This window comes from Gallinula chloropus, assembly GCF_964237585.1.
Source record: "Gallinula chloropus genome assembly, chromosome: 25".
In the NCBI taxonomy this organism is placed as follows: domain Eukaryota; kingdom Metazoa; phylum Chordata; class Aves; order Gruiformes; family Rallidae; genus Gallinula; species Gallinula chloropus.
Genome location: NC_140110.1, coordinates 4,201,518 through 4,213,957, shown reverse-complemented (window position 1 = coordinate 4,213,957; position 12,440 = coordinate 4,201,518). Strand labels below are relative to the sequence as shown.

Genomic DNA, 12,440 nt, shown 5'->3' with positions numbered 1-12,440 from the left:
GCTCCTGCTGGGCTGCAGGCTGCCTCCCACAATGGCACCGCTCTTCCAGGGACTCTTGTGCCCCAGAGAGGAGCTCCAGGCAGAAGACACCTCAGCACTGACATTTTTCTCAATTCTTTGCTGCAAATGGCCAATACATTTTCACTGCCCCTCTGCCATGGCAATGCCAATGGGTTTTGGGTGCTTTGTGTTCATTGTGGTGTCCTATGTGCAGATCTTCAGGGCTGTGATGAGGATCTCCTCGCAGCAGGGACAGCACAAAGCCTTTTCCACCTGCCTCCCTCACCTGGCCGTGGTCTCCCTGTTTCTCAGCACTGCCATGTTTGCCAACCTGAAGCCCCCCTCCATCTCCTTCATATTTGTAGATGTAGTAGTGTCATTTCTTTACTCAGTGTTTCCACCAGCAGTGAACCCCCTCATCTACAGCATGAGGAATAAGGAGCCACAGCATGATGTTTGGAAGCTGCTGACAGTTTCTATGCAGCAATAAACTGCTCATCTTGTTCTGCATATGGGTAGCCATGTACTTCACGTTATGACCAATGTGTATTTAGTATGTTGTTTAGGGTTTTGTTCTTTTCCCATTTATTTTTCTCATGGCATCAGGACCCTGAAATTTAGGAGCACAAACTTTAGGCTGTTTAAGGACTTGTTGGCCAAGATCTCCTGGGAGGTTGTCCTTAGAGACAGGAATGTTGAGGACAGCTGGCTGCTCTTTAAGGATGCCTTTCTGAGAGCTCAAGGGCTCCCTGTCCCTCTGAATAAGACAGTGGGCAAGAGGGGCAGGAGGCCAGCATGGCTAAGCAAGGACCCGCTGGTCAAACTGAGGGAAAAGAAAGGCAAATACAAGCTCTGGAAACAAGGGTGTGTAGCCTGGAGAGAATACAGGGATGCTGTTCAGACTTGCAGAGATGGGATCAGGAAAGCCAAGGCGCAGATGGAACTGAACTTGGAAAGGGATGTTAAAAACAACAAGAAGGGATTTTACAGGTACATTGGCCAGAAGAGACAGGCCAAAGAGAACGTACCCCCCTTGGGAAATGAGAAAGGAGAATTGGCTGCGACTGATGAGGAGAAGGCTGAGGTACTGAATGAGTTCTTTGCCTCGGTCTTCTCTGGCAGCCAGGATTCTCATCAGTCTCAAATCCCAGAACCTTGCATCCCTAGAACTCTAGGTGGGAAATGGGGGAGTAAATCCCCCCCCCCACTGTAAGAGCAGAGCAAGTCCGAGACCGCCTCATGAGACTGAATGTCTACAAGTCTCTGGGGCCGGATGACAGGCATCCCAGGGTCCTGAAGGAGCTGCTGATGGGGTTGCCGAGCCGCTCTCCATCATATTTGAAAAGTCGTGGCTGTCAGGAGAGGTCCCTGGGGACTGGAAAAAAGGTCATGTCACTCCCATTTATAAAAAAGGGAACAAGGAAGACCCAGGGAATTACAAGCCGGTGAGCCTCACCTCTGTGCCTGGGAAGATCATGGAACAGATCCTCCTGGATGACATGTTGGAGCACATGAGGGAAGCGTGTGTGATCCAGGACAGCCAGCACGGCTTCACCAAGGGAAGGTCGTGCCTCACCAATCTGGTGACTTTCTCTGATGGAGTGACAGCATCGGGGGATAAAGGGAAGGCGACTGATGTCATCTACTTGGACTTGTGCAAGGCCTTTGACACAGTCCCCCACCACATCCTTATCTCTAAATTGGAGAGAAGTGGATTTGATGGGTGGAGCATCCACTGGATAAGAAACTGGTTAACAGACCGTAGCCAAAGGGTGGTGGTCAATGGGTCTGTGTCCAGGTGGAGGCCGGTGACAAGCGGTGTCCCCCAGGGGTCTGTCTTGGGATTGGTGCTCTTGAACATCTTTATCAATGACATGGATGATGGAATTGAGTGCACCCTCAGCAAGTTTGCGGATGACACCAAGCTGAGTGGTGTGGTCGACACCCTAGAAGGAAAGGAGCCATCCAGAGGGATCTTGACAGGCTGGAATGATGGGCCCGGGGGAACCTAATGAGGTTCAACACTGCCAAGTGTCAGGTGTTGCACTTGGGATGGAAGAATCCCAGACACAGATACAGACTGGGAGAAGAGCTTCTTGAGAGTAGCCCTGCTGAGAAGGACTTGGGGATTGTGGTGGATGAGAAGCTTGACATGAGCCAGCAGTGTGCTCTTGCAGCTCATAGGGCCAATGGTATCCTGGGCTCCATCAGGAGAGGAGTGGCCAGCAGGGACAGGGAGGTGATTGTCCCTCTCTACTCTGCCTCGTGAGGCCCCATCTGGAGTACTGTGTCCAGATCTGGGGCCCCCAATACAAGAAGGATGTGGAACTCTTGGAGAGGGTTCAGAGGAGCCACAAGGATGATTAGAGGGCTGGAGCACCTGCCCTACAAAGAGAGGCTGAGGGAGCTGGGCTGGTTCAGCCTTGAGAAGAGAAGGCTGTGGGGGGACCTCATTGCAGCCTTCCAGTCCCTGAAGGGAACAGAGAAACAGGAGGGGATTCAACTTTTTAAAAGGGTAGACAACGGCAGGACAAGGGGGAATGGATTAAAACTAAAGGAAGGAAGGTTTAGATTAGATATTAGGGGGGAGTTTTTTACAGAAAGAGTGGTGAGGTGCTGGAACAGGCTGCCCAGAGAAATTGTAGATGCCCTGTCCCTGGAACTGTTCAAGGCCAGGTGGGATGGGGCCCTGGGCAACCTTGTGTAGATCCAGGCCTGAGGTTGGTGTCCCTGCCTGTGGCAGGGGGTTGGAGCTCTATGATCCTTGGGGTCCCTTCCAGCCCATGCCATTCCTTGATTCTATGATTCTATGATAAAAATGTTTAACAGAACTGGACCCAGGATGCCACTCATGACCGGCCTCAGCTGGATTTGGCTCCATTCACCACCATCCTTTGGGCCCGGCCATCCAGCCAGTTTTTAACCCAGCTGAGGGTCCACCTGTCCAGGCCAGTGGCAGCCAGTTTCTCAGTCAGAATGCTGTGAGACACCGTGTCAAAGGCTTTCCTGAAGTCCAGGTGGACACATCCACAGCCTTCCCCGCGTCCATTAAGTGTCCATTAAGTAGGGTAGAGTTAATTTCCTTCTAGTATCTGGTGGAATGCCGTGTTTTGGAGTTAGGATGGGAGCAGTGCTGGTAACACCCAGATGGTTTAGTTGTTGCCAAGCAGTCAGAGACTTTTCAGTTGTTCATACTGCTCTGCTAACGAGAAGGTGGGGGGCACATAAGGAGCTGGGAGGAGACACAGCCAGGACAGGTGGCCCAAACTCATCAAAGCGGTATTCCATTCAATTGTGTCATGCTCAACAGAGGGTTGTTGGGGGAGGATTATAGAGATCCAGGACACACAGTTTTTGGCACTCTCCACCCTCAGGACAGCTCTGAGCTGTGCAGTCTGAGCTGTGCAGTTCTGTGAGAACCTGCATGGTGCATCACCAGTTTTCTATATAGAATCACAGAACCACAAGGTTGGAAAAGACCTTTAAGATCATAGTGTCCATCCATTCCTGTCCCTAAGTAACTGATCTACCCTTTTTTTTAATCACACCCAGAGAAGGTGACTCAACCCCTCCCTGGGCAGCCTGTTCCAGGCCCTGAAAACTTTCTGTAAAAATTTTTTCTTAACATGTAATTGGAACCCGCCCTGGCACAGCTTTGTGCCATTTCCCCTTGTTCTGTCACCTGGCTGAAGAGACCATTGCCCACCTCTCTACACCCTCCTGTCAGGTAATTATAGGCAGTGATTAGGTCTCCCCTCAGCCTCCTTTTCTCCATCCCCATGTCTCTCAGCTGCTCCTCATAGGATTTGCCCTCCAACCCCTTCCTCAGCCTAGTTGCCCTTCTCTGGACTCACTCAAGGACCTCAATGTCCTTATGATAGTGAGGAGCCCAGAACTGGACACAGCACTCGAGGTGCAGCCTCACCAATGCCCAGTACAGGGGCACAATCCCCTCCCCAGACCTACTGGTCACGCTATTTTCTGATACAAGCCAGGATGTCATTGGCCTTCCTGGCTGCCCGGGCACACTGCAGGCTCATATTCAGCCTGCAGTCACCCAACACCCCCAGGTCCTTCTTTGCCTGACAGCTCTCCCAGCCTGTAGCTCTGCATGGGTTTGTAATGTCCCATGTGCAGCTCCAGGACTGTCGGAACTCAGGGCTTTCCTGTCCAAGGGAATGGTCCTAACATGATGACATCACTTTCAGGCTCTCTCAGCCTCCAAAGTTGAAACTTCATAATATCCATCGATAGCTTCCAGACAAAAGGTGCAAGGGTGGAAAGATTTTCCTCGCCTGATAGCTCCCACGGAAGACTACAAGCAGCTTCAGTAACCTTGGGGATCAGAGCTTTCCTTGCCATGAAATGGTCCTAAACAATGCCTGACACCATTTGGCAGCTCCACCAGTGTCCACCTTCAAAAATGCTAAACATCCACCAATAGCTTCCAAACAAAAGGTGCAAGAGCTAAGAGCTGTTCCTGGCCTGAAACCCCCCTGGGTAGCCCACAAGTGGATCCAGTACCCTTGGGCTCAAGGCAACCCTAGCCTCAGGAAGGGTCCTAATATTGCCTGGCATCATTTTCAGGCTCTACCAGCGTCCACTAGGACATGTGAAGCGTCCAGCAATAGCTCCCCAAAATATTTTTGAAGGGGTAAAACACATTCCAGGCCTGAAATCTGCCAAGGTAGCTAACTAGTAGCCCCAGTAACCTTGCAGATCGGGGTTTTCAATGCAAAGGGAAATTTCCTAATTGTTCCTGAAAGCATTTCCTGGCTCTACCAGCCTCCAGCTTCAAAACTGCTTAATGTCCAGTAATACGTCCCAAGCAAAAGGTGTGAGGGCTGAAAGATGTTCCTGGCCTGAAACTTCCCCTTGTAGACTACTAACAGCACCAGTAACCTTGAATCTCCGGGCACACTGAGCCACGAGAACGGTCCTAACATTGCCTGAGGTTATTTTTGCTTTTAACAGCGTCCTCGTTGGAACATGCTCAACCTACAGCAATAGCTCCAAAACAAAAGGTGCAAGGGCTTACAGAGGCTCCTGGCCTTTAAACTGCCTAGGTAGCCCATTAGCAGCAGGCTTTCCTTACCAAGGGAACAGTCCTAAAATTGCCTGATGCTAGTTTAGGGCTCTACCAGCCTCCACCTTCAAAACGGTAAACGAACAACTATAGTTCAAAAAGAAGGTACGAAAGCCAAAGGGCTGATCCTGGCCTGAAACCTCTGCAGGAAGCCTACGAGTTGCCCCAATAACCTTGAGGACCAGGACATCCTGAAGACTGGAGGAAAGCAAATCTCACTCCAGTCTTTAAAAAGGGCAAGAAGAAGAACCCGGGTAAATACAGACTCACTTCCATCCCTGGAAAGGTGATGGAAAGATGTATCCTTGGTGCTGTCTCTAGGCACATAAAGATAAGAGGGTTGTTAGGCGCAGTCAACATGGTTTTACCAAGAGAAAGTCATGCTTGACTAATCTACTAGCCTTTTATGAGGATATAACTAGGTGGATAGATGATAGTAGGGCAGTAGATGTGGTCTACCTTGGCCTCAGGTAAAGCATTTGACCAGTCTCCCACAGCATCCTCGTGGCTAGGCTGAGGAAATGGGGTCTGGAAAATCGAGCAGTGAGGTGGATTGAGAGCTGGGTGAAGGGAAGAAGCCAGCGAGTTTGGGTCAATGGGATAGAGTCTGGCTGCAGGCCTGTATCTAGCGGAGTCCCTCAGGGGTCACTCCTGGGACCTCTGATATTCACTATATTTATTGATGAGTGGGATGAGGGAATGGAGTGTCCAGTCAGCAAGTTTGCTGAGGACACAAAACTGGGAGGGTTGGCTGAAACACCAGAGGGTTGTGCTGCCCTGAAGGCTGGAGAGCTGGGCGGGGAGAAGTTTAATGAGATTGAACAAGGGCAAGTGTAGGGTCTGGCATATGTGGAAGAACAACCCCATGTACCAGAGTAGGTTGGGGACTGGCCTGTTGGGAGAGCAGCATAGGGGAGAGGGACCTGGTGTCCTGGGGGACATCAGGATGACCATGAGACAGCAATGTCCCTCCTGGCTAAGAAGGTCAATGGCATCCTGGGGTGTGTTAGAAGGGGTGTGGTTAGTAGGTTAAGAAGGACATAAAAATCCTTAAAAGAGTCCAGGGCAGGGACACCAAGATTGTTCCTTATGAGGAAAGGCTGAGGGAGATGGGCCACTTGAGCTTGGAGAAGAGGAGACTGAAGGGTGACCTTACTAATGTTTCTAAACATGTAAATGGTGAGAGTTGGGGGGATGGAGCCAGGCCCTTCTCAGTGATGGCCAGCGATAGGACAAGGGACAATGGATGCAACCTGGAGCAGAAGAAGTTCCATGTGAATGTAAGGAGAAACTTTTTCACTGTGATGGTGACAGAGCCCTGGGACAGACTGTCCAGAGAGGTTGTGGAGTCTCCATCTCTAGAGACATTCAAAGACTGCCGGGATACGTTCCTGTGTGATTCACCCAATGTGGTCCTGCTCTGGCCACAGGGGTTTGTCTAGATGATCTTTCTAGGTCCCTTCAAGCTCACAAAGTTCTGGGATTCTCTGATTCTGTTATTCCTACCCAAGGGAATGATCCTAAAAGCTCCTGATGTCATTTTCAGGTTGTACCAGCATCCACCGTAGAAACTGCTCAATGTCCAGGTACAGCTGAAACAAAAGCTTTGAGTGGTGACGATGTTCCTGGCCTGAAACCTCCCCAGTAGCCCACTAGCAGCCCCAGTACCCTTGGGGCTCAGGGCTTTCTTTGCCTAGGGAATGGTTCTAACAGTGCCTGACCTCTTTATCAGGCTCTACCAGCATCCATCTTCAAAAATGCTATATGTCCAGCTACAGATCCCAAGAACAAGGTGTGAGGGCCAAAAATGTTCCTAGACTTAAAGCTCCAGAGGTAGCCCACAAAACAACCCAAAACTTAACCGGTACTAGATGCAAGAAGACCAATCTCCCTGGGGTAGGCATCTGAGCAGGTGAGGCTGAGGATCTGGGGGATTGCAGAGAAGAACTGGTCACCAGCATTGCCCTTGCAGAGGGGGAGGGAACATGTACTGGCTGTGTGCAGCACAGCACTGAGAAACCCACTGCAGCTCCCGTGTGTCTGCAAAGGGCAGGAGGAGGAGGAAGTAGGGAATGAAGCTGCTGTTGGACATTCTCTGCCTCTTTGCATGGAGCCCTCTGCAAGGAGAACAAGGCAGTGAGAACTTGGGGCACTCTTCCCTGAGTGAAATGTTCTCATTGGAGACCCAAGGACTGCCTCTCCCTGTTCTATTAGACATTGGAAAGGTGCTTTTTGGGAGGTGCATTTCCTGCTGGCTGAGGGTGCCACTGGCTGTATGGGGCTGTGATGGGAGCTCCCCAGGTGTTAGTTTGTCCTTGCAGCAGAAGGTCTGTCTTTTCTGATCTATAAGCTATTTTCTGGATGGTGGTTCCCACTTCCCCCAACTGCAGAGCAGAGCTTTCTAGATTTGTTTTTCCTGATTTTGTTCTTGTGAAACACAGAGAAATGCCCAAATCCTCACTCAAATCCCTTTCTTTCACAGGGGGAACGAGTCCCTGTCCTGTCCCTGCCTGGGTGTCCAGTCTCATGTAGAGACAAGGAAAGGTGATTGTCCTGCCCAGCTCTGGTTTGATCAGGAGAAAGGACTCTGCTGGACACAGGGATTTCTCCCCAGCCGAAGAATGAAAATTGAGAGATGAGATCACAGAGTGATCCCCATGAGGGCTGAGACACCAGGAGGGAGCCAATAATAACAGGTCTTCTCCTGCTCAGCAGGGCTCCTGGGATTGAGGGACCTCAAGGTAACTCTGCAGCCCTGACAAGAGACAGCTCTGCCCAGGAGCAGCTCCTCTGCCAAGCACACAGGGCTGGGGACACTGCCTGTAGGCACCGAGGGGAGACCTGTGAGGCTGAGAGAGCTGATGGATACTGAGAGCTCACTGGAGGAGAAATCTCCACAGCCTCTCCCTGGTATGTCTGTGGATGAGAGGTAAAGAGACTTTGCTTTGAATTTTCTGCTCTTCTGGACTGGGTGGGGTGTGGGAATTGAGCTTTTCTTGATAACTTAGAAGGCAGCAGTGCAAACACATTTGGTCATAGGAACTTTTCAGACACTCTGTTGAGCCCTGCACACACAGAGGTTCTCTGGGGTAGTGCCCTGATGCCAGGAGGGGTCTGCAGAGCTGAGCACACAGCAGGTTTGATGAAGTCTGTGAGCACAGAGCAGGAGGTGACATGGGCAAAGAGAAGCAGCTCCAGGGACAGCTTCAGGCAACAGAGACATTGGCAAGGAAGGAGAAGGAGCTGCTCCCAGCAATACTCAGGCAGTGAGGATTTGGTACCTCTCTGACATACCCCACAGTGCAGAAACTTTCCCTCGCCGACACACTATTTTCTGCCACCCAGCACAGACTCTGCACCCAGAGTACCAGGCTTTCAGGATGAGTCTTCTCCTTGGCAGCCCAGCCCCCAGTGCCTGTCTGTCTGTCTGTCCTTGTCCTTCCAGACTTGGCTGGAGCCTTTCTCGCTGTTTCCCCTCCTGTCCTTGCTGCCTTTCTCCCACTATTACCTGGGGATCTTGGCACGTCCATTGGTGGACCTGGGACTGAGCTGACCCTCACTTCAGGACCACCAACTCTAGGACTGAGGACTTCCTGAGGGCTGCTCTGGGCTGCAGGCTGCCTGCAAAAATTGCACCACTCTCCTAGGGACTCTTGTGCCCCAGAGAGGAGCCCCATGCAGGAGGCATCTCAGCACTGAGACCCTGGCAATGCCGCTCATCACCTGTGTCTGTGGGCGGCTGCAATGAGCCCTGTGTGTCCCTGGCTGGGAGAAGGGAGCTGAGATACTCTTTGGGTAGGATGAGACCTTAGGAGGGCTTTGGAGCTCTGCCCTGGGAGACTGGATTCCTCAGCTCTCTGTGGGGTCCAGTTCATTCTACGGGGAAAACCAGGGTGTGATCACAGAGCACCCAACACAGGGCAGCTGAGAGCAGGGCTGATGGACAGAGCAACTCTCCCCACGCTGCACTCAGCGGAAGGTTTCACTGGCACTGCAGCAGCAATGTCAGCGAGATCTAACAGAAGAAACACTCCTCAGTTGCAGTGAGGAGAAAACCAAAGCTCCAAAGCTTTGGGTGAAACTGGAGTGACAGTGCTGAAAAGCTCATTCCAAGCCACAGGGGATTTAGTCTGAGATCACACCATCCTTCAATTTACTGACTGCTGCCAGGCAGGATTGAGCTCTTGAGAGCCACAGCTGAGCCTCCTCCTCCCAGCAGTGGCACGCTCAAGGCAGCACAAAGCAGACCTCCCAAAAGGGACCTGACAAAATTCTTCCAGAGAGGCAATGTGAATTAGAAGAGGTTTTCCTCAAAGAAGAGTTCCCTAAATTCTCACTGCTTTTTTCTCCTCAGACAGGTCTCCTCACTTGTCAGCAGGAGATGTCCAACAGCAGCTCCACCAGCCAGTTCCTCCTCCTGCCCTTTGCAGACACAAGGGAGTTGCAGCTCCTGCACTTCTGCCTCTTCCTGGGCATCTACCTGGCTGCTCTCCTGGGCAATGGCCTCATCATCATCACCATAGCCTGTGACCACCACCTCCACACCCCCATGTACTTCTTCCTCCTCAACCTCTCTCTTGCTGACCTTGGCTGCATCTCCACCACTGTTCCCAAATGCATGTCCAATTCCTTGTGGGACACCAGGGCCATTTCCTACACAGGATGTGAGGCTCAACTATTTTTATTTTTATTTTTGCTCTCCACAGAGTACTTTCTTCTCACTGTCATGGCCTATGACCGCTACGTTGCCATCTGCCACCCCCTGCACTACGGGACCCTCCTGGGCAGCAGAGCTTGTGTCCACATGGCAGCAGCTGCCTGGGGCACTGGGTTTCTCCATGCTGTGCTGCACACAGCCAATACATTTTCAGTGCCCCTCTGCCATGGCAATGCTGTTGACCAGTTCTTCTGTGAAATCCCCCAGATACTCAAGCTCTCCTGCTCAGATGCCTACCTCAGGGAAACTGGACTCATTACGGTCAGTCTCTGTTTAGCTTTTGGGTGTTTTGTGTTCATTGTGGTGTCCTATGTGCAGATCTTCAGGGCTGTGCTGAGGATCCCCTCGCAGCAGGGACGGCACAAAGCCTTTTCCACCTGCCTCCCTCACCTGGCTGTAGTCTCCCTGTTTGTCAGCACTGCCATGTTTGCCAACCTGAAGCCCCCGTCCATCTCCTCCATATTTCTGGACCTGGTATTGGCATTTCTGTACTCGGTGGTTCCACCAGCAGTGAACCCCCTCATCTATAGCATGAGGAACCAGGAGCTCAAGGATTCCATGTTGAAACTGATGAATTGATGTTTCTAAGTAGCAACCAACTACTCATCTTCTTCTGCATACCACTTGCCTTCACTTTGCTCACAGGATTCCACTTGTACTTGCTCTTTGATTATTCACCTCCACTCATCTCACCCATTTCTGCTTTGAGCTTCAGAGAGTTTGAAATATCCCATCTCTCAGAAGTCTAATGAACTGTTCTGTCAGAGGTTCAGTGTGTTGATAAATGACCTTGCTATGTATCTGATTGAAACAGATGACAGTGACAGAACTAGAGGGAATGGTATCAAGCTGTGCCAGGGGAGATTCAGGCTGGACATTAGGAAGCACTACTTCTCACACTGCCCAGGGAGGTGGTGGAGTCACCGACCCTGGGGGTGTTCAAGGAAAGACTGGATGTTGTATTGAGGGACATGGTTTAGTGGGAGCTAGTAGTAATAGGTGAATGGTTGGACTGGATGATCTTTTAGGTCTTTTCCAGCCTTGATTATTCTGTGATTCTGATTCTGTGATTCTGTGAAACTGTTCTGGGAGAGAATCTCCTCTGAAAGCTGACCCCCTTCACACGCTGCTTGGCCGTAGCAGCAGCTGAGGAGAGAGATTTCATGGGTATTAAACTGTGTCATGTTTAACTGCTGTTCGTTGTCAGAGAAATCTGTCTGTGCCTGTGAGCACAGATGATGCCAGGAAAAGTGTTGGGAGTCCAAGGAGGCCAGCGAGGGAACTGCTGGGCTTGGAGAAGATCAAAGCTCTCCAGGCAGGGTTGGATCTCAAGAGACTGCTCTTCCTGCCTGTCCGGATCTCCTTAGGAGACCTCTGGACCAGCCCCCATTGCAGCATTGTCCTGGTTTTACCCAGGCTGAGAGCCGAGATCCACGCAGCTGCCTGCTCCTTAAAGGAAAAGCACAGGGGAAGAGGGAAGTGGGGGGTGGGAGGCAAGGGAAGGGAAAAGGAAGAGGAAGGGGCAAATAACCCCAAAACCCAGAAACTAAAAGGCCCATGGGTTGGGATAAGGACAGTTCACTAAGATAACAGAAAGATACAATATAACAATGCTAACAGGACTTTAGAGGAAAAATATATGAAGCTGTTGATACCCAATGCAGTTTCTCACCAAACCCACAGCTCAGGCCGTGCCACCCAGAGCTGTCCCAGAACCCGACCGTCCCCCAAGAACCGCGCGTCCTGGAGCTGCCCTCAGCCTTCCTCCCGTCAGCCCCCGATATCCTGGGCAGGACGTAACTGGCGTGGAATACTCTCTTTGGTCAGCTCGGTCACCTGTCCTGGCTTCGCCCCTCCTTTCTCATGAAGAGCTGAGAAAGTCCTTGACTGTCTGACAGCAACTAAACCATCAGGGTGTTATCAGCACTGCTCCCATCTTACTCTCAAACACAGCATCCCATCCGCTGCTACAAATGAAATTAACTCCATCCTGACAAAAACCAGGACAACTGGTTATATTGAATCGTGGGGCACCTGGATTGTTGTCACCGTCTCCTCCGGTAAGTCCTCGTCACCATCATCTCACCGGGACAGATTTTGGTCTTTTTTGACCCAAAATTTCACCTTCCCAGGGCAGGAGCTAACAAGGCCCCCCTCCCCTCATCTCAGCCGCCTAGCCTCGTTATGCAAATCACCACCCACCCCTCCACCCCATAAGAACACTCTGATCCCTCATGGCACCATTACCCCCCTCCCCAAACCTGCCACCCATCCCCATGGGCACCCGCTGGGCCTCCCCCATCCTCCTCTTCCTCATCGCCCTCCCAGGTAACGCGAGTGTGGTGAGGACATGGCGATGGAGATGATGATGATGATGATGATGATGATGATGATGATGATGATGATGATGATGGTGGGAGCGGGCGACTCACTGGTGTCCTTCCTCCTTCCCCAGGGCTGCGGGCGGCCGTGACTCTGGTGGAGTCCGGAGGGGCCTCCAGACACCCGGGGGGTCCCTGCGCCTCCTCTGCAAGGCCTCTGGCTTCGACTTCAGCAGCTTCCCCATGGCATGGGTTCGCCAGGAGCCTGGGAAGACCCTTGTGTGGGTCGCAAGTATCAACAGCGGTGGGAGCACAT

General features: G+C 51.6%; 1 protein-coding gene across 1 annotated transcript; it reads left to right on the top strand.

The window, feature by feature from the left end:
- Positions 1 to 9,467: 9,467 nt before the first annotated feature.
- LOC311200868 (olfactory receptor 14A16-like) lies at positions 9,468 to 10,382 on the top strand (the record flags this gene model as incomplete). Its single annotated transcript, XM_084275172.1, has 1 exon — positions 9,468 to 10,382. One exon carries the CDS (start codon positions 9,468 to 9,470, stop codon positions 10,380 to 10,382), a length of 915 nt encoding a protein of 304 aa, XP_084131298.1.
- Positions 10,383 to 12,440: the final 2,058 nt, after the last annotated feature.